At 43.0% G+C, this 21,469-nt stretch overlaps 1 protein-coding gene across 1 annotated transcript in view; it reads right to left on the reverse strand.

Annotated features, from left to right (window-relative positions):
• Positions 1-21,469, reverse strand: part of LOC136866643 (nose resistant to fluoxetine protein 6) — a 323,272-nt gene that overhangs the window by 219,955 nt on the left and 81,848 nt on the right. Inside the window, exon 3 of the mRNA XM_068226990.1 lies at positions 9,203-9,405. Within this exon, the coding sequence (XP_068083091.1) occupies positions 9,203-9,405 (203 nt within the window). The remainder of the gene's footprint in view (positions 1-9,202; positions 9,406-21,469) is intronic.

The following is a 21,469-nucleotide window of genomic DNA, read 5'->3' on the forward strand; positions in this document are numbered from 1 at the left end:
ATTCAGGAGTTGGTGGGTTCGAACACCACCGCCGGAAAGCTTGAAGATTGTTTTCCGTAGTTTTCCATTTTAATAATTAATATTATTTTTTGTCACGTCCCTTTAACTACATTTCCGTTTTTGGAGACGCCGAGGTGCCCGGTGGAATTCTTTCACGTGCCGGTAAATTTTCCGACACGGAGCTCACGTATCTGAGCACCTTCAAATACCACAGGACTGAGCAAGGATCGAACCTGCCATCTTGCGCTCAGAAAGCCAGCGTCTTCACCATCTGAGCCACTCAATTCGGTTTTCCCATTTTCACGCCACTCTGTGCGACATTAAAACACTGTAAATAGAGCCCCCGTAGCTCAGGCGGCAGCGCCCTGGGCTCTCATTGCTGGGTTCCCGGTTACTCCATGTGAGATTTGTGCTGGACAAAGCGGAGGTGGGACAGGTTTTTCCCCGTGTACTCCGGTTTTCCCTGTCATCTTTCATTTCAGCAGCACTCTCCAATATCATTTCATCTGTGAGTCATTAATCATTGCCCCAGAGGAGTGCGACAAGCTTCGACAGCCGACACAGTTCCTATCCTCGCCATTGGATGGTGGCTTCGTTCATTCCATTCCTGACCCGGTCGAATGACTAGAAATAGGTCGAGGATTTTCATTTGTTTTAATTTCCATTTCCATTCTAATTCAGAATGTCAGACGTCTGTCACTGAGGCTGATACTGGCCCGATTCCGCTAGGAGGGTCAGGTCTACCTGTTATGTGAACGATAAGTAGTGTGATCCGATGTGCTTCAGTGCGGAGAAAGTACAACATAATCTCGTGCCAGCAAACAAGACCTGACCTGTGACAAGATAGGGACTTGCGTAACACAGCACGCACTTTCACGACAGTTACGTTCCGCGTATGCGCACACACTCGTGATAAGACCAGCTCATGTGCCTCGCTGTCCGGTGAAGACTTGACGTAAGAGACTGGTTGCCGGTATAAGACCCACATCAACTCAGCGTACATTGACCCATTGCAAAGATAATTAATAATACTGTTGTTGTTTTTACGTCCCACTGACTACATCTGTCGGTTTTTCGGAGACTCGGAGGTGCCAGAATGTTGTCCCGCACGAGTTCTTTCACGTGCTAGTAAATTTAGCGACACGAGCCTGACGTATTTGAGCACCCTAAAATACCATCGGACCTGCCGAGATGGGGTCGAAAGGCCAGCGCCTGAACCGCCTGAGCCACGCAGCCCAGAGCAATGATAATTCACACAAAAGTCTGAAGGCCACTTTCGAGTCTTGTACAGTATTAGCATTTATTGTTTACCACAACGGCGCCCACTCCGGGGGGTGCTACAGTGCTCGAGCACCCCCAACATTTTGTGAGGGTGGCCAGCAACCCCCACAAAAAGGGAGAAGAAAGAATAAAAAAGAGACAATAACAGAAGAAAAGAAAGGAAAACATACCAATGTATGTTTTGTCCTACATTACGAACGAGGGCGGGGGTTGAGGAGCCAACTAAGGAACTTTTGTTTTCTTTATTCCTGGAGGTAGTTAAGTTTCCTAATCGCTTTAACTATACCCATTTGTATATGTACATCAGAACGTTCTTTTTCCGCCTTGAGAAGATTTACATGCGCAGTGCCATGACGCAAGAAAATTAATACAATCATGCATGTCCATAATCAAGAAGCTAAAAGTTAAACTCGAAACTGTGACGGACATTTTCATCAAACCATCGACTGTTCCTAGGAACACTCTCCTTATGAGTGAGAATTAGAAATTCTGAAAATATTTTAAATGTTGCACTAAAGACTTTCAGTTTCTCTTTTATAATAATAATAAACGCCAATTTGGAGCCATTTTCCCTTTTTCTAAACTCAGTTTGGTATCATTCTACGAGAAAATCAGAATATTACGTCCTTTACCTTAAGAGTTTAGAGGTACAGTTTTTATTTATTTATCTTCCATCCTTCTTAATTCGCATATATTTAGAATGTAAAATGTCTTACTTTTTCATTATTAAAACCCACCTTTACCTTTTATGCGGCTGTTAGTTTTTTTGTACTTGTTCGTTATTGTTCAAAAACTGCTTAACAAAACAATAGATTATGTTTCCCATCAAGTGTTGCTCATTCGAAAACACCTAAAACTGCATTTTCTTCTTCACATCCTTAATCTGTTTACCCTCCAGGTTTGGCTTTTCCCTCGAACTCAGCGAGGGATCTCACCTCTACCACCTCAACGGCAGTGTCCTCGAGCGTGAGTCTTTGGGTCGGGAGATACAACTGGGGAGGATGACCAGTAACTCTCCCAGGTGGCCTCACCTGCTATGCTGAACAGGGGCCTTGCTGGGGGATGGGAAGATCGGAAGGGATAGACAAGGAAGAGGGAAGGAAGCGGCCGTGGCCTTAAGTTAGGTATCATCACGGTATTTGCCTGGCGAAGAAGTGGGGACTACGGAAAATCACTTCGAGGATGGCTGAGGTGGGAAGCGAACCCACCTCTACTCAGTTGACCTCCCGAGGCTGAGTGGACCTCGTTTCAGCCCTCGTACCACTTTTCAAATTTCGTGGTAGAGCCGGGAATCGAACCCGGGCGTCCGGGGCGCGGGTGGCAGTCAAACACACTAACCACTACACCACCGATGTGGACTAAACTGCATTTTCATGACGATTAAATTTCTACATCTTCCGGGGCCTTCCCCTTTTTGGACTTCGAGATTTTATTATTTGCTGTACGTCGCACCGACGTAGATATATATCTTGTGGCGATGATGGAGTAGGAAATGGGTAGGGGTAGGAAAATGGGAAACCACGGAAAACCATCTTCAGGGTTGCCAACAGTGGAGTTCGAACTCACTTCTCCCGTATGCAAGCTGATAACTACGTGACTCAGACCGCGCAGCTATTTCCACGGTGTGACTGTGAGTTAGAGCATCCCGCTAATTTTCAAACCCCGGCGACACTTTTTACCACGATATCTGTCTCCATGGCTAAATGGTTAATATGCTGATCATTGGTCCAATAGGTCCCGGATTCGATTCTCGCCCATGTCTAGGACTCCTACTTTCATTGGTTGGTTAGTCTCACTCTGGGACTGTGTGTGAGAGAGAGAGAGTGAGAGAGAGTGTCATCTTCATCGTTAGAAATTATCACAGGTGTCCGACTCGTTGGCCGAATGGTCAGCGTACTGGCCTTCGGTTCAGAGGGTCCCGGGTTCGATTCCCGGCCTGGTCGGGGATTTTAACCTTCATTGGTTAACTCCAATGGCCCGGGGTCTGGGTGTTTGTGCTGTCCCCAACATCCCTGCAACTCACACACCACACATAACACTATCCTCCACCACAATAACACGCAGTTACCTACACATGGCAGATACCGCCCACCCTCATCGGAGGGTCTGCCTTACAAGGGCTGCACTCGGCTAGAAATAGCCACACGAAATTATTATTATCACAGGTAGGACTTGCCTTAACAAACGTGCAAATTGCCTATAGGTGTCAGTTCGAAGGCCTGCACGCCATAATATACAGGGTGCGGAAAATCCTTGTTTCGAAAAATTAAAGGAGAGTTGGTTGGTAGAAATACAAGTATTGTGAACATAGGAACCATAGGTCTGTCGTGATTAGTTTCCGTTTCCTTCCTCCCAGACACTAGAGAGTAAACGAGCTACACTTGTTCTTTAACATAAATATGTCTTATGGCTGGGGGTGTAACGTAACGTGACGGAAGTGTTACCATACCAACCGTGCAGGCTGTGTCGTATGGAATAAGCAGCAGTTGAGAGATGGCCATGACCGGGAGACATAATATCTTGTAAACATTTCTTTGCATACAAAATAAGTGTCCCCCATACTACGAAAAACGCAAAATTCAGCAATTTTCTCAATTGTGCCGGAAGTTGAAGGGCTAAAGGGCCCGGAAATGTTTCAAGCTGTGAGTTTTGAAAAGCTCCATCAAACTAAAAAGAAATCGAAAATCACTTCCGGCCTAAATGCAGTTCCGGAAAAGAGCCTAAAATCTCTTGTTTCTTTACTCGTTTTCTTTTTTTATTAAAATCCTAGTCTATCTGTGTCGGTGCGACGTAAAGCAACTAGCAAAAAAAAAATCCTAGTCAAATAAACTTATTTACATAATTCTTTCTACAATGTGTTCCTTGGTTCAATACCCTCAAGCGATTTTTTAAATGTCTGCACCGAATGTAGTTATAAGGGTTTAAGTGAAATTCTGCATTGACTCACATTAGCGCTCACAGCGGCGCTTAACTGAAACTCTACGTTGACTCACATTAGCGCTCGAAGAGATAGAAAAAGGCAAGCTGCTAATCTAGTCGACCGGATAACGATGATTAAGGAAAGGATTGTAATTTTTAGGAATAATTAAATATATTATCATACTTCATTATATTTTATTTACCTAAAATTCGTAGCTCGTATCCCTAGAATGTTTTCAACACTGAGTTGCTTGCCTGGAGGGCTTGAAGTGTGGATTATTTCTGAGTCGCTGCCAGCGTGACCTTCCTTTCCATCTGTCCGTCTCCACTCCTGCGCATCGTGCCCGAGAAGCGCTGGAAATTTTCCAAAGAATACGCGAATCATTGTTACGTCGGTGTGAATTGTGCCGCCAAGTTGCAGAGAGATATTTCAACTACCTGCCCTGAGGTGATGTACTTTTGTCCATTTTCACTGTGTGCAGCTAAAATGTAAACCGAAAGCAAGGAGAGTGTCACGTTTATGCTCAAACACTTGGGAAGTAGGCAGCCGATCTGAGATCTTCAAGCGCGCAGCACCGAAACTAATAACCACAGACCTATGGTTCCTATGTTCACAGTACTTGTATTTGCACCATCTAACACTCCAAAAAATTTACGAAATAGAAAATGTCTGCACCCTGAATAATTTACCAAAATTATTTATTTATCATTGTGTCAGAAACGTATACATATAAGGCACAGTTCAAATATTGTATTATTTGTGACCAGAACTTGGCTACTTCCAGTGCATTTACTGTAGAGTAACGAAGGTCTTCTTGAGTACAGGAGGCTGCACACAATTGGACTCCTCCAATTTCACACCGAATATCAATCTTACCAGAATACCTCCACCTGGCTAAATTAACCTTTGGTCTGCCCACTCCAGACCTTAATTCATTCAGGAACTTCCAAGTCAACCATTCCTTGTCATGGCCAAGAGGCAAAGTTTCCGAAATTCTTATCCAAAAATTGTGAAGGTAGGTCGTAGTCTTCCACAGTCGTAGCCTAGCTTTATCAGCGGGGATTCTAATTTCCTTCGATGTTCTGAGGAAGTTCTGCCTGCCGGGCAGAGTGGTTGAGACGGTTGAGGCGCTGGCCTTCTGACCCTAACTTGGCAGGTTCGATCCTGGCTCAGTCCGGCGGTATTTGAAGGTGCTCAAACACGTCAGCCTCGTGTCGGTAGATTTACTGGCACGTAGAAGAACTCCTTCGGGAGTAAATACCGGCACCTCAGCGTCTCCGAAAACCTTAGAATTAGTTAGCGTTACGTAAAGCAAATAACATTATTGAAGCTCTGCCTTGATTCCAATCATTTTCCAGGGTATAGGGAAAGGCAACCGGTTATGTTAACGCCTGGTTAGCGTAAAATTACGCCTGCACTTATAGCAAGGGTTAGCACAGACACCATCTCCCGAGTCCTCTCAGTACAACGTGTAGCCGCTATGCCAGTGTAGAAAACGGCAGCCAGTTAGGTAAACGCCTAGTCAGCGTAAGGTTAAGCCTGCACTTTTAGCCAGGGTGTGGGGAAAGACAACCTGTTAGTTAATGCCTCGTCAGCGTAAGGCTAAGCTTGTACTTTTCGCCAGAGTGAAGGGAAGGGCATCCGGTTATGTTAACGCTTGGTCAGCGTAAGGTTAAGCCTGCACTTTTGCCAGGGTGTAGGGAAGGTCAACTGGTTGGGTTAACGCCTGGTCAGGGTAGGGTTAAGCCTGCAAATTTACCAGGGTGTGAGTTAGGTTAGGTTAAGCGTGGTCAGTGTAACGTTAGACCTGCACTTTTATGTAGTTAGTCCGGGTTTGGAACTTAAAGTCTGTTAGGTTAAGCTTACACTCTTATGCAGTTAGTCTGTTAGGTTTACGCATTGTCAGCGTAACGTTAGCCCTGCAGTTATATGCAGCTCGCCCGAGTATCGAACTTGGAGTCTGTTAGTTTATGCTTACACTCGTATGCGGTTAGCCCGGGTGTTGAACTTTGGGTCTCTTAGTTTAAGCTTGAACTCTTAGGCTTCGACCTAGGGTCTCCATGGTTAACGCCCTTAGGCCTGGGATCGAACCCAAGGTCTGTAAAGTGAAGCCTGGACACGTAGCCAGCGTAAGTTCATGTGAGGTTAAGAGCGCGCTCTTAGCCAAGCGCCCTACTTTTCAAGTGAATTCATGTGAAGTCAAACATGCACTCTTAGTTAGCACATTCCGTGAGGCGGAGGCTTCTCCCAGACACGTGTGGAGAAGGCGGCGGCCGAACTATCCAAATTTATACTACTGGCACAGTCTGAGAAACTGTTTTTGGGAGCAGGCGTGTGGTGTTATATTAAAACAGGGCCTCTCAAACGCCCAAACTCTCACGCGTGCAGAGCACGGTGCATAGGCTCTGTGCACTGTGCATCGGTACGCTTCGCCTCAACTCGGCTTGACTCGGATGGTGTAGTGTGCTGAGAGCGACGAAGCGTTTGGTGGTAGACGACGTGTTTATCAGTGAAATAGATAAGCGCACGACAACATAATAATGGAGCAACCTGTTTCAAAGAAAGCAAAGACTTCCGAAAGTCCATTTCAATCGAACTGGGAACTTCCGTATTTTTTGTTTGTTTGTTTGTCGTGACGATAACGCCAAATGCTTAATCTGTGGGACGATAATTACGTGCGTAAGAAAATCGTCTATTGAAAGACACTACAACAGACTACATTCGGAAAATTATTGTGAAATCATAGGAGACGTCAGAGAGAAAGAATTAAGGAAGTTGAAACAGCTTGAAGAAGAGCATTCTATATCCACAAATGAGGTTTGTTCCAGTACTGTAGCATTTTCATTTTGGTTACGGGTTCTGCATTTCTTAAAAATTATGTTTACATTCCTCTCAAACATGTATGTGTATTTCTAATTCACTTTTTTATTTTTTTTAAAAACACTGGTAACCTTGTCCCATACAACTGTGCGTCTCCGCTCACCACACGTAAACATTTCGCAGTGGAGGAGAAACAGCAGTGAAGGTGAGGAACGCGGAGACAGGCCGAACGGGGAGACAGGTGTAGGGAGAGAGGAGTGGGGGGTCTGCACTCTGGTCAACCAAGCGAAGTCGTCTTTTGCACCGTGCACAGTGCATGCACCACGCGCATGCACCCTGAGAGGCCCTGTATTAAAATATCAAGTCACACTGGTCAACCACTCTCGAAATAAAAACGTTCTATCGTACTCACAACAGTTGACGTATTAGAAAGTAGTCTTTGCACCCACAACCCCTCGGGAGACTGTGGTGGCAGCGCTCGGCTAAACGAGCATTACGTTCCGCATTCGTGTCTCCATTCATGTATTTTCTTTCCTTTACCAGAATACTAATTTTATGAATTATAATCGCCAACTCCCTTTTTGAACAGTGTTGAAAGTTTCTTTCTGAACTTCCATAAATATTTTCCGAAAAAATTCCCGAATTTTTAATATTTGACTTGAATATCTAAATATATTTTAAAATTGAGGCGTTTGAGAGGTACTTTGCGAAGATTATTGTGTATGAATAAAGAAATACAAATTTTCTCATGTGAGTATTTGTATAAAATACCTCATAAATACATTTTAAAGTATATTTGGAAAATTGTATTAGATTGATCAAAAGTTTCCTAAAAATCGGAAAACATTTATGAACGTCCACAAAAGAGCATTTACATTTTTTAAAGGGAATGTTTAATGAACTGATGAAATAATTATTATTATAAAGGAAAAGTGGAAAATCGAGCACGAAACTCCGCGTTGCTTAACACTCCAGTGGTCGCGTGGATCACAATAGTGATCCAGCCGTTTAGTAATTTTCCCTCCTGTTTTTTGGTATGACTGTTGACCTTGAACATCTATGTACCTTCCTCGCACCCCATACTCTCTCTGATAACGCAGTAGTATGATAACCTTGACTGATGGTTGTTGCGTTATAAAGTAATTTATTCTTGTGGATCACAACTGTGATCCGTGCGACCACTAGCGTCACTTCTTTTGACTTCGTTTATTTTCTTATTACGGTGTCTAATCTCAGTTCATGTGCATATACCTACTCCTTTTTATGAGTTTATATGAATTGTTGGTATATAAATACAAAATGGACGACTATAATATAAATCGATGGCTGAACGAACCAGACAGTGAGATACCTTATGGAGGAAGTAAGTGAGACAAATCACAATGTCCGGTAGTTTTTCAGGGATTGTTTGTAAATGCATGCATAATTATATTGTACAGAAAATAAATTTATTTTCACAATGCATAATTATATTTATTGAATAAATAGCATAGAATAGCCTTATATTTCAAAGAAAGTACGGACCACATTTGTGATCCGCGCGACCACTGACGTGACTTTTCTTCGCGCGACCACTGGAGTGTTAATACTGAACGCTACTGCCTGAGGCACCCGACGTGTTATAAGAGCAAAACCAAACCAAACCAAACCCCATGGCACTACAGCCCTTGAAGGGCCTTGGCCTACCAAGCGACCGCTGCTCAGCCCGAGGGCCTGCAGATTACGAGGTGTCGTGCGGTCAGCACAACGAATCCTCTCGGCCGTTATTCTTGGCTTTCTAGACCGGGGCCGCTATCTCACCGTCAGAGAGCTCCTCAATTCTAATCACGTAGGCTGAGTGGACCTCGAACCAGCCCTCAGGTCCAGGTAAAAATCCCTGACCTGGCCGGGAATCGAACCCGGGGCCTCAAGGTGAGAGGCAGGCACGCTACCCCTACACCATGGGGCCGGCTTTATAAGAGCAAATCACATTTCAATATGTAAACTGTATGAATACGATGGAGTGCTTTATTTCAATACTGGCTGGCCCCTGCGCCTATTTTTAAAATATAATAACAACTTGAGTGTATTCTGCCACTACACGAAGCCTGCTCTCAAAGTCAGTTCCGAAGATAGTGCGTTCCCCTTTAAGCAGCGGTCTTAGTAGCTATTTAAAAGTCCTCATGAAATAGTGGTACTTACATCATAACGTAGTCAGCAAAATTAAACTGTGGCCACGAGTTGCCTTCTAACTGGCATGCTTCTGGGAGAACCTGAGCGTCGATTTGAAGATCTAGACGCTGAAGTGCCGCGTTTAGTACAACCTGGACGTCGTAGGCAGGACAGGACGATGGAACACAGATCGCCCACTCTAAACGTGCCAAAATGGGGACGACATTAAGAGTCTGGAACAAAAATGAATATTATTTATATATAACTTCACGAATGATAACACTAATCAACAAAGAAATAAAAGCTGCAGTTTTCTTAACAAAATTTGACAGTTCCAAATAGACAGGGGTTAAGGAACATATTTAAATATGACATCAAAACACTTTTATTAGCTCATGCACTCTTATCGATTTACCTTTGCACTGGAGCGTTTGTGTTTTTCTTTGATTTTTGTTTGTACTCTGCTTCTGAGGCTTCTCTCCTCACATCCCAGAACAGTAGTTGAGTTCAATTGCCCAGATACCTTCTTTCAGTTGCTGAAATGTCTTGACTGAAATGCTGTCCATGTTCGTCCCTCAAAACATCACAATTTCTTGGATAGAAGTCAAGATAGGAGAGAATATAGCCGATCTTCACTGACATAATTATGACAACCTAACTCTTGGGATGTCCTCTACCAACGACGGAGAATTACACAAAATGTGTCGTACCCACGACATATCCTTATTTATAAAGGGCAGTCAACTGAAAACCGAACACCCGCTACAATGTGAGCATGGAATGGTTTTATTCAGAAGTAATCACCAAAAGCGTCAATACATTTATCCCACTGGGAGACGTGACTATCAATTCCAGTTTTGTAGAAAGAGGTAGGTCGCTGACGGATCCAAAACCGCACCCACTCTTGCACTTTTCCGACCGAATGAAACCGACGTTCTTCCTCCGTAACTCGTTGGTTTTCCCGGACAAGGCCATCAACCCGCCCTATCACATCACGAGTAATGGCTCGATGGGCCTGGCCTTGGGGCGCATCGTCTTGCAGTGACGTGCGCCTCTCTCGGAATCTCCTATGCCACTCGTGCACACTCGGCATGGACCTGAACAGGAGAAATGCGGCGATGTATTTCGCGTACTCCAGGACAGTCAACCACCAACAAACGAAACACACTTCTCTTCTTTGCTTGTCTCCATTTCTACAACAGGGCGAGCACACTAGACCAGTACGCGCACCAACGAAGACATAACCCAACAAATGCTTGCACCTGTGAGTTGTCCCACCACAGCGATGGCAGTATTAATACGTAACAACACTATTGCCACCTTTCATGCGGAATGTGTGTTGTGGCGGGTGTTCCGTTTTCATTTGATTGCCTCTCAAATTTTACAGTCGAAGAAATTGTAATATGCTGTCTTTATTAATAAAGTCAATACACATTTCTGAGATGAAAAAGTCACTTCACCGCTTATATAACCAAAGTTATCCACACTATTTATTAATTGACGTGGTACTATGAAGTTTAAAAAGTGAGGATTGGAAACCAACTAATAAATATATTAAAGGACAATGTAGTTTAGAGTATGTCTAGAGCACTTCTAAAATTAAATCAAGGTTTATGCTAGGTTCCTTCATTTATTATTTGCCCCTGGAAATTCAGTCTTCTTAGAACTTCGAACGCAGAAAATGATGTTGATGAAGAATTACAGGACATAGGTTTCCCTAAGCACCAAAAACGGTATTTATGTAATGAAAAGGGCTTCTCTGTGAATAAAATATAGTTTACTCACGTGTTGGCAACCAACACATTGAACCCAACTGGTTCATGTTATTGGCGTACAGATATAATATAATATAATATAATATAATATAATATAATATAATATAATATAATATAATATAATATAATATAATATAATATAATATAATATAATATAATATAATATAATATAATATAATATAATATAATATAATATAATATAGGGAGAATAATTTAAGTGTTCAGACTTCTTCTCGCATGCCGTGGGAAGTCCCGAACGAGCGCCATATGGCTCCTGTCACCACGGCGAGATAAGAAGTGTTCACTGCAGCGCGCATCTGTTTAGCACTCTGTCCCTCAGTTAGTAAGAAAATATTGGACTGTTAAGGTGTGTTGTGAGGTTATTATCACGATGGTTAAATACACTATAGAGCAAAGAATATTTTTGGTCGAGTGTTATTCGCACAAGAAGAAGAAACCAGTTAAAAGGTGCCTTCGAAAATTCCGTAGACAATTTCCCGGTGCTACAGTACCATCAAAACGTTACGTGCATCAGCTCGTTTACAAGTGGCGTAGTACTGGTTCCGTAAGCAATAAGAAAAAGAAGCGAAGGAGAACAGCTCTCACACAAGTCCACATAAGTCGCTTCGGAGAGTAGCTCAGGAAAGTGGTATTTCACCTTCCTTCAGCACGTAATGCAACAAAATTGTTACGTTTATGATCTTATCGGACTCATTCAGACCATAACATACTGCCTACAGATTTCAATGCAAGAATACGATTTTGCAATTGGCTAATAAATAGTGTCCGCGATGGTATTGTGGATCCGAACTTTCTTTCTATGAGCGAAGAAGCCTGGTTTCATTTGAGTGGATATGTCAATTCACAGAACAATAGAATCTGGGATACAGACAACCCGCACATTTTACAGCCGAGACCTCTGCACGATGTGAAGGTGGATGTGTGGTGCGCTATCAGTGCCCAACGAATTATCGGTCCGATATTTTTCAGGCACGATTACTTCGGACTGTTATATTCACAACATTCTGGAACCATTTTTTGCTGAACTGACTGAAGAAGAGAAAAGGTACGGCTATTTCCAGCAGGATAGTACAACGGCCCATACGGCGCGTAGCTCTATGCGACGGTTACGGGAAATGTTCGATGATGATCAGATCATCAGTAAAGGCTTATGGCCCCCTCGTTTGCCTGATTTAAGCACATGTGATTTTTATCTATGGGGAAATCTTAAAGGAAAAGTTTGCAGGAATAATCCTCGAACTGCAGAAGAACTAAAAACTGGAATTAGGAACGTTGTGCGTTCTATCGGTGTCCATGAACTACAAAGTGTGTTTCGAAATCTCATTATAAGATGTGAAGCATGCATTGCAGCTGAAGGAGATCACTTTCAGCATCGTCTGTAAATACTGGTGAGTTCAGTTTAATTTCCTAGTTGATTTATTTATTTATTTGTGTATATATTTATTTATTACTGGCGAGTTCAGTTTAATTTCCTAGTTGATTTATTTATTTGTTTATTCATTTACTTATTTGTCCTGAACATAAAACTCGATGTACCTCCTTTACGGTTGGTTTTACAGCAATATAGCTAATGACAAAATGTATCTAAAATACAAGTAACAAATTATTTTGATCTGTATCTTTTGCCGATAAAATGAGAGAAGGTTTGACTTCATATGTCGAACAGTAATGGAGGAATGAATGTTTTGTTGTACAGGAAGAATGTATTAGAAACTAGTTTTCCCTTTGCGAAAATCAAATGATCATAAACATTTCTGCCGCTCATGGCTATCGATCAATGCCTGCTAATTTCAGATGACAACCAGCAATAAGACATAGCCTGCACGGATGCTAGGTAACATTGTCTGAACATCCATCCATACCTTTCAGCGCTGCCTGCGTGGTTGTTATGCTTACACTTCCGTCACACATTTTGTCGCGTCACGTTACACACTTTTTTGGATTTCTCACAGTCATAAGACATATTTATGTCAGAAATGGAAATACCAGCACCGTCCGTTTCAAAGTTTTGAGTCGAAGAGCCTATAATGGATTCTCTTGAGATTTACTACCAAAATTATTCTAGCAACCTTTTAAATCTGCGAAAGGCCAAAGAGAGCCAGGAAACGAGTGGCATACGTCACAAGCATCTGATAGCCGCATGTCTGCATCGCGGCCTACGTTAGAAGGCAAGGCCTAGAAATGACGCGCGAACAACAACGCGAGCGATGGTTCAGTCATATGCCGCATTTTGCCGCTAGGTTCGCTTCTTAGCGACCTTAATCGTATAGTTTGCATTAAATGCCACGTACATTATGTCCCCATACTTCACGGTAAGGAAGGTGTCATAAGGAGTGAGGAAGCTGGGGTGTGTTTGAAGCGTCGTATTATAGATATACTTTGGTTAAGGGCATTGGAATGTGGTGTGACAGAGAATCAGATGGTTGCAAAGTGCTCTTTGGGAAGAGGCGTTTCGGAAAGGCAAGTTTTCGAGAGAACAGGCGTAAATGTGGCATTAAAAATCGCGCAGTCCAGTTTGTAGAGGTTTGATCCCCCCTCTCCCCCACAAAATTGCTTTACCTTGTACTGACACACAGAGGTGATGATGATGATGATGATGATGATGATGATGGTGGTGGTGATTGATTTATTTATCGTATGATGAATGTATATATAGTTTCATGATAAATGTGCGTAGTACAAGTCCGTACAATACTATAATTCTAGGTCTAATCTTTTGACCCAGAAAACTGCTTCATCCGATGTGCGGTGAATGTACATTAGCTTTCCTTAGCTTTCCTTTTGAAAGCTCGAACTGGACAGTCAGTAACAATGTGATGGATTGACTGAGAACGGGCACAACAATCACAATTTGTAGGGCCAGTCCAAGCCCATTTGCGCAATAGATAACCACATCTGCGTTGTCCAGTTCTTATTCGATTGATGATTCTCCACTGTCGCCTTGGAAGATGAAATCCTTGTACACGTTTAGAAGTGTTCTCAACTAGATGTTTGTTGACTACTGATGACTAATCCCGCTCGGCTTTCCATAAACTATTAACATGAAAAAATGTTCTTTCAAGATCGGTTCTGTACGCCAGGGTGGTTTCTTTGATTTTAGTCGTTGATGTTCAGTGTTTGTAATATCTTGATGGATGGGTAGTTGGGGTTTCTGCTGAATGTTTTTCCATGCCTTAGGATTGGAAGTGAATGTTGCTGAGAACAGGAAACCATAGCGTGTTCGTGCTCCAAATGCATCCAGTGATTATTTGCATTCCCTGATTGAACTGTACATCAATCTTCTTAGTGCGGACACTATTGATCCAGGAGGGGCAGCAGTATTGAGCAACACAATATGATAAGGCTAACGCTGTTGACCGTAAAACATTAGTATTGGCTCCCCATGATGTACCAGCAAGTTTCTGAAGAATATTATTTTTAGTTTTAACTTCAGCAGCTACACTTTAGAGATTTTGCTTGAACGTCAATGTTCTATCAAGTGTTATTCCCAAGCATTTTGGTGAACTGCAGAACGGCAACACTTGACCTCAGAATCTGATTGTTGGTTTTTAATTAGACTGTCTGTTGCGTAAGTGGAATGTAGATATAACTGTTTTTGTTGATTTAGGTGCAGGCACCATTTCTTGAAGTATACATCCAAGGCTTCCAGATCAGTGGCTAAAGTTGTTTCAGCGTCATAAAAGTTGGAGCACTGAGTCACCAAACAAATCTCATCAGCATAAACGAATTTTCTTGAAGGTGTAACTGGGAAGCCGTATATGTACAGACTGAAAATAAGGAAGCCAGGACTGATTCTTGAGGTAAACCATCGTTTAATATGAACATTCTGCTTCTGTCATTATCAGCGTAGATCTGGAAGTATATATCGCTAAGCTTATTGATAAGTAAGGCCGTAAGTTTACGACATGGGATAACACCCAAAATTGTTGGTGTCCTTCTCGCCAGACAGTGTCGTAGGCAGCTAATAGATCCAAAAAGGCAGCCACGCTTGTTTGATTTCCTCTCGTATCAATTTTCGATATACGCGATGAGAGACAATGCTTGATCGTTACAACTTCTTCCAGGTCTAAATCCTGCTTGCGCTATAGGAATGTAGCTGTTGATTGTTTCATAAATTATATTGTAGGAGTTTATATGTGACGCTTAGAAGTGTTATTGGACGATAGTTTTCATCAAGGGTGGGATGTTTCCGCTTGGCAGAATATTAGAGAAGAAGATGGTTAACAATTTTATTGTGACAAGTCCGCAATGAGCCGTTTCAAGTGAGGGGAAAAATTTCGGAATGTGAAGCAACGTAGACATGATGAAGATGCTTGTTGTTTAAAGGGGCTTAGTATCAAGGTCATCGGCCCGACACAGATAGGTCTTACGGCAATGCCGGTTTGGGAAAGGGCTAGGAGTAGGAAAGAAGCGACCGTGGTCTTACGTAATGTACAGTCCAAGCATTTGCCTGGTGTTCGACTCGTTGGCTGAATTGTGAGCGTACTGGCCTTCGGTTCAGAGGGTCTCGGGTACGATTCTCGGCCGGGTCGGGGATTTTTAACCTTCATTGGTTAATTCCAATGGCTCGGGGGCTGTGTGTTTGTGCCGTCCCCAACATCCCTGCAACTCCACACCACACATAACACGCAGTGAACTCCACATGGCAGCTGCCGCAAACCCTCATTGGATGATCTGCCTTAAAAGGTGTGCACTTGGCTAAAAGTAGCCATACAAAATTATTATTTGCCTGGTGTGAAAATGGAAAACTACAGCAAGCCATCTTCAGGGCTATCGGCGGTGGTGTTCGAACCTATTATCTCTCGAATACAAGCTGATAGTTACGTGACCCTAACCGCGCGGTTACTTGCTCGATTATTTGTAATTAGCAGTGTTATGACTTCTGTTTATTAAAAACGGCGTACTGTAGTCCGGCTCCATGGCTAAATGGTTAGGGTGCTGGCCTTTGGCCACAGGGTTCCCGGGTTCGATTCCCGGCAGGGTCGGGAGTTTGAACCATAATTGGTTAATTCCGCTGGCACGGGGACTGGATGTATTTGTCGTCTTCATCATCATTTCATCCTGATCAGGAGGCGCAGGTCGCCTACGGGCATCAAATCAAAAGACCTGCATCTGGCGAGCCGAACTTGTCCTCGGACACTCCCGGCACTAAAAGCCATACGCTATTTCATTTTGTGTACTGTAGCGTGCAGTATTGCAAATCTCGTTAAGTTAAATGCAATGTAATTTCGTTTCATACATTTATATTGAGCGATGACATTAAGAGACAATGTTGTAGCCGTTTCACGCGAGGGGGAAAAACCCATGGTTTTTGAGGACACCTAAACAGTCTTCTACAACTTGTGACAAAGCATTTAAAGAATTCTGCAAAAATGTACTTCCGACAGTTTTTTGAGGACTACCCTGAACATAAACAAGTGCAAGTAAATAGAAATGCGCGCAAAAGAGCACATGCAGTAAAATACAAATGTATCAACAATAAAAGGAAATGTGCAGGTAATGTAAATATTACGGAAGACAGTCTTGATGAACTAGTTGGAGAAAACAATGATCAATCACATGTTAGTGTAGGAAAGCAATGCTCTACAATGAAGTCAATTCACGGCAAGTCGACAAAAATAAAATAAATGAAATTAAGGAGGGCAGTAAAAATTTGCAGTATATAGGACTACCGTTAAATCGGAAGGTTATTTTATTAAATGAAAATTTACATCCACTGCAACGTCAGGACAACCTTGATGCTGAAATATCCTATCAAAGCTCAAGGGTGAAGCGGGTCGTCGGAACTTGAAAGCTAAGTTCTTACTTGAACAAATTCGAGCTTTCACCGAAAAGAAGCGTAAGTACAATGAAACTGCAATCAAATAAATCATCGTCCGCTTAGTGAGAGATATGGATATACTGTAATTTCCTCATCCACGAACACTTCAACCTTTCAATGGGTCCACAAATGGAAAGACAGGAGTCACATCACTTGCAAAAGGTAGATGTCGGTAGATGCAGAGTGGGTCTCGGCCCGTAATTGGCCACGGCTCTGCACTCTGACTGGCCAACGAGCAGAGGAGGGGTGGCCACGGTTCTACCGTAGCTATAGGCCTCTGCATTCGGGAGACGGGACAGGACTGGACCTCGCGGCTGGCCCCAACCGTCGTTTGTCCTGAGAATGGTATTCCGTGCATTAAGGCTAATGCCGGGACAGTTCCTAGTATAGGCCACGGCCGCTAACCCCCTCACCTTCTCCGAGCATCTCCTTCACCGTAACAAATCGCTCCGCCTGAGAGACGGTGTCACCGTATAAGAGGCCCGCCTCCCCCTTCAGGGGAGGAAAGAAAATATTTTAGTAGTACCGTAGTCAAGGTAGATTGACAGCTGAACAATAGTAACTGACTCACGATAATGAAAAGTTATTATGACCACTTTGAAAGAATATTGCTGCGAACCGCACGAACAGGAGTAAACCACTTGAGAGAAAAATCCTTGAAGTGACGTGAATTTCAGCAAAGAACGTGGCGTATTTATCGTTCAGGTGGAATAACCGGTAAGTAATGGTAAAGGGGACATGTGTATAGTGTATGAGAGTTGGAAGCAATGCATAGTCAACAACAGACAAGTAGGCCGCTAACCCGCGATCCTACTGGCGTGAAGCGGAACTACCAGTTTGTCTTGCCAAGTCTCGGCTCTGTTTCCAGACCTTGAGTAATAACGTAAGCCACGGACTGTATACGTGCCTCAGAATCTCAGAAAGCAACGTGGGGTTGGGGGTGGGGGTCGATAAAAGTGTAATCATGCACATACTAGCTGCTTGTCCTGTCAACGAAGGGCACAGGAGTCAGCCACACGAATACACTGGAAAACATAAAGGAATGCAGTTCACATATTAACAGTAACTCGAGCTTCGTTTATCACATCACAAAATCGCGTAAGTTGTGGAGACAGCGCAACAGCAGTTGTGCCAGTGTTAGTATTGGTATTACGCATTTACCACAATTCTGACACCAGAAATACGGAGCGTAGTGAAAAACCGTGAGTCCAACGTGCATACGAAATGTTTCTCGGAACAATGCTTGAGATTATTTACGGTATTTTCATGGCTTACCAAACGAAACCCTGCTTGTGGAACGATCACGTCTACGAAAGGCGGTTTATGTGTACAGCTTCATCCATCGAGTTCATTCCTCACTTAGCCTTTATCTCCTCACAATGGCACTACATCCCTGACAGGTCTTGGCCTGCCAAGCGACCGCTGCTCAACCCGAAGACCTGCAGATTATGAGGTGACGCATGGTCAGTGCGATGAATCCTCTCGGCATTATTGTTGGATTTCTAGTTCAGATTCGTCATCTCACCGTCAGATAGCTCCTCAATTGTCACGGAGTCTGAATGGACCTCGAACCAACCCTCACGACCAGGTAAAAATTCCTGACCTGGTCGAGAATCGAAACCAGGGCCCGGCGGTGAGAGAGAGGCACGCTAACCCTACCCCGCGGGGCAGGCTGTTTTTACTTCTAGGTACTAGTAATCATTCTCGTTATACTGTAGTCTCTTACTTCCAATTTATTAATACGTATACTGCTCAATATCCTGAGTCCACCCTGCTTTCACTGCTCTTCTCCTTCTACTTCTACCGCTTTTCCAAACGTGGGGTCGCGTGTGCGATATGTGTCACACATGAATATTTGGTCCTGTTTAACGGTAGTATGCCCTTCCTGACGCCAACCCATGTGAAAGGATGTATTCAACATTGCGTGTTTCTGTTATAGTTGGTAGTGTTCCACCCATCTTTCACCCCCGTACAGTCAAGTCACTCTGATGACAGTTTGATGTAATGAGAGTTTCTTGAGAGAAATGACTCTTTTCTTACGGAATACGTTTCATTGTAACTGTGAGTTCACCTCATTAGATTTGTTGCTTCATGATTCAAGCGCTTCCTCGACCGTTTGGTTTATAAAGTACCGCCTACACTCCGCAAAATGACAACTTCCTGTTGTAGTTCCACAGTCTTCTGGATCGTGATCACTTCCATAAAACAATGTCACACCTACTCTCGTTGACATGGTTTGCTCAGGAGCAACATAAAGCAAAGTCTCACAGCCGTCTGAATGAATCTTATTTTCATATTGCGCGGAAGCAACGATTGGTGAAATCTGAGTGGGTGAGGCGTCATTTTATCATTATAACCTAAGGACTTGTTATGATGATCCCAAGGCTTTCCACAGACGTTTTCAGTGGTATTACCACACGGTCAATCATGAGTGGGGGTGGACGTCTTGCCGGCCATATAATTCTAGCTTGTGCCGGGCTGAGTGGCTCAGGCGGTTGAGGCGCTGGCCTTCTGTCCCCAACTTGGTAGGTTCAATCCTGGCTCAGTCCGGTGGTATTTGAAGGTGCTCAAATACGACAGCCTCGTGTCGGTAGATTTACTGGCACGTAAAAGAACTCCTGTGGGACTAAATTCCGGCACCTCGGCGCCTCCGAAAATCGAAAAAGTAGTTATTGGGACGTAAAGCAAATAACATTATCATTAATTCTAGCTTGTGCATTAACTGGATTACTTAAGAGTAATTTCTCTCTGGCATAGGAGTTGATTAGGTTGCTGAATAGCGGTAGGCCTAACAATATCTTGAATTTTAAAGTAACTATAGATTTGTAAGTGTTCTGCATAGACGTATGTAAAATATCAGCGATGCCATTAACGTAAGAAATAGTATCGCAGGGGCCCAAGTATAGAACCCTGCAGGGTACCTGTAACTTCCGTTCTCTACCCTGATGTTGAACCGTCCAACACGACAGGCTGATCCCTCTTTGTGCGGAATGAGACGAAGTGTCGTAGTATAGCAGAACTGAGACGAAATCCTTGCAACTTAGATAATAATATTAATTGAGTCAAATTCGCTTCTGAAATCTAGAAGAGTTATGAGAGTCAAATACCTTTGGTCTATGGCTTTTCTAATATCGTCCGTAATTAAAAATAGGGATGTCACAGTGCTATATTTGTTCGTAAATCCTGATTGAAGGGGATCTAACAACGAATACTTCTCCAAATATTGTAGCAGTTGTCTGTGAACAAGTTTTTCAAGATCTTTAGAGGAGGCTGTGTGGATACAGGATATTGCTAGCGATATTGCTGTTGCAGAAGACTTATAGAACAGATAAAATAAAATTAAAATAAAGGCATCTTTCCACTTAGTTGGAAAAAATCTTGCGGTAAGATACGTATGTTTGTGAGTGTTGAGATGGGGATGTCATCTGCTCTAGTGGCTGGAGACTTAATCCTCAATTCTTACGGTTCGTAATTTGAATGATGGACGAGCCGGGGGTTGTAGCCCCAGCGAACATTTGATGGCATTTGGCACTGACTATTTTTCTCAGTTTAGGCTTTCCCTAGCAAAGTGATTGTTTAGCTCGTCGAGGGGACTTTCGGAACCGCCACGATGCTCATGGTGTTTATCAGTACCTTATGATCGAAGTTGTTTCCCAGTGATTCGATTGTTTATACTTTTACCTAAATGTCGGTAATATTGTCATTCGCTATTTTGGATCCGTTACTTGATTCTACTTCTCAGAGTTTGTTATTTTTCATCGATATATGTCGATTAGGTTTCGTTATAACGTCAGAACAGTGCGTTGAGATGTTTATCACAGATTTTAGTTCAGTTGTCAATTTACTTTGACCAAGCAAGTGGCCTCGCGGCTTGGCTCACGTAGGTTCGAATTCCACTTTGGCAGCCCTGAAAATGGTTTTTGGTGGTTTCCCATTTCCACATCAGCCAAATTATAGCCTATGGCTCTATCTTAGGCTACGGTCATATCCTTCCCACTCCTACCCGTTTCCTATCCTGTTGTCATCATAAGGCCTATCTGTACGGCGGAAAGCAAATCATAAAATAAAGTTTAAAATACTTTGATCCTATATCGTATTTCCGGTATATCTATGAAAACTTTCAAAATAACATGTAGGATTTAAGAGTGTCCGAAAAATCTATAACAAGGGCCGAGCATAAGAAAATGTTAACACCTTGTGCCCCGATGTTTCGATTATCTTCCGACCTTAAAATCTCGTTTAAGATTTCTAGTCTTTTTCTGAAAGATTTTTGTAATCCCCGCCAAAATGATTATGCTACTTAATTACCCATCTGGCTGGGGACGATAGAATTACACCCACGGTATCCCCTGCCTGTCATAAGAGGCGACTAAAAGGACCCCAGAGGCTCTAAACATGGTAGCGTGTGTTGGTGACCACGGGGCCTTAGCTGAGTCATGGCATTGCTTCCACTTAGGCCTACTTGTGCCAGGTGCCTCATTTTCATATATCATATCTGACCTCCCTTGGTCAACTCTTGTTCTTTTCCGACCCGACGGTATTAGAGCATTCCAGGACTAGGAGGTCTTTCATTTTCATGTTCTTCGTGGCCCTTGTCTTTCTTTGGCCAATGAATTCATTTTTCGAAGTGTCGGATATCTTCCATTCTTTTTCTCTGACTAGTGTTGTGTGGTGGATGGT

This window comes from Anabrus simplex, chromosome 3 (assembly GCF_040414725.1).
Source record: "Anabrus simplex isolate iqAnaSimp1 chromosome 3, ASM4041472v1, whole genome shotgun sequence".
NCBI lineage: Eukaryota > Metazoa > Arthropoda > Insecta > Orthoptera > Tettigoniidae > Anabrus > Anabrus simplex.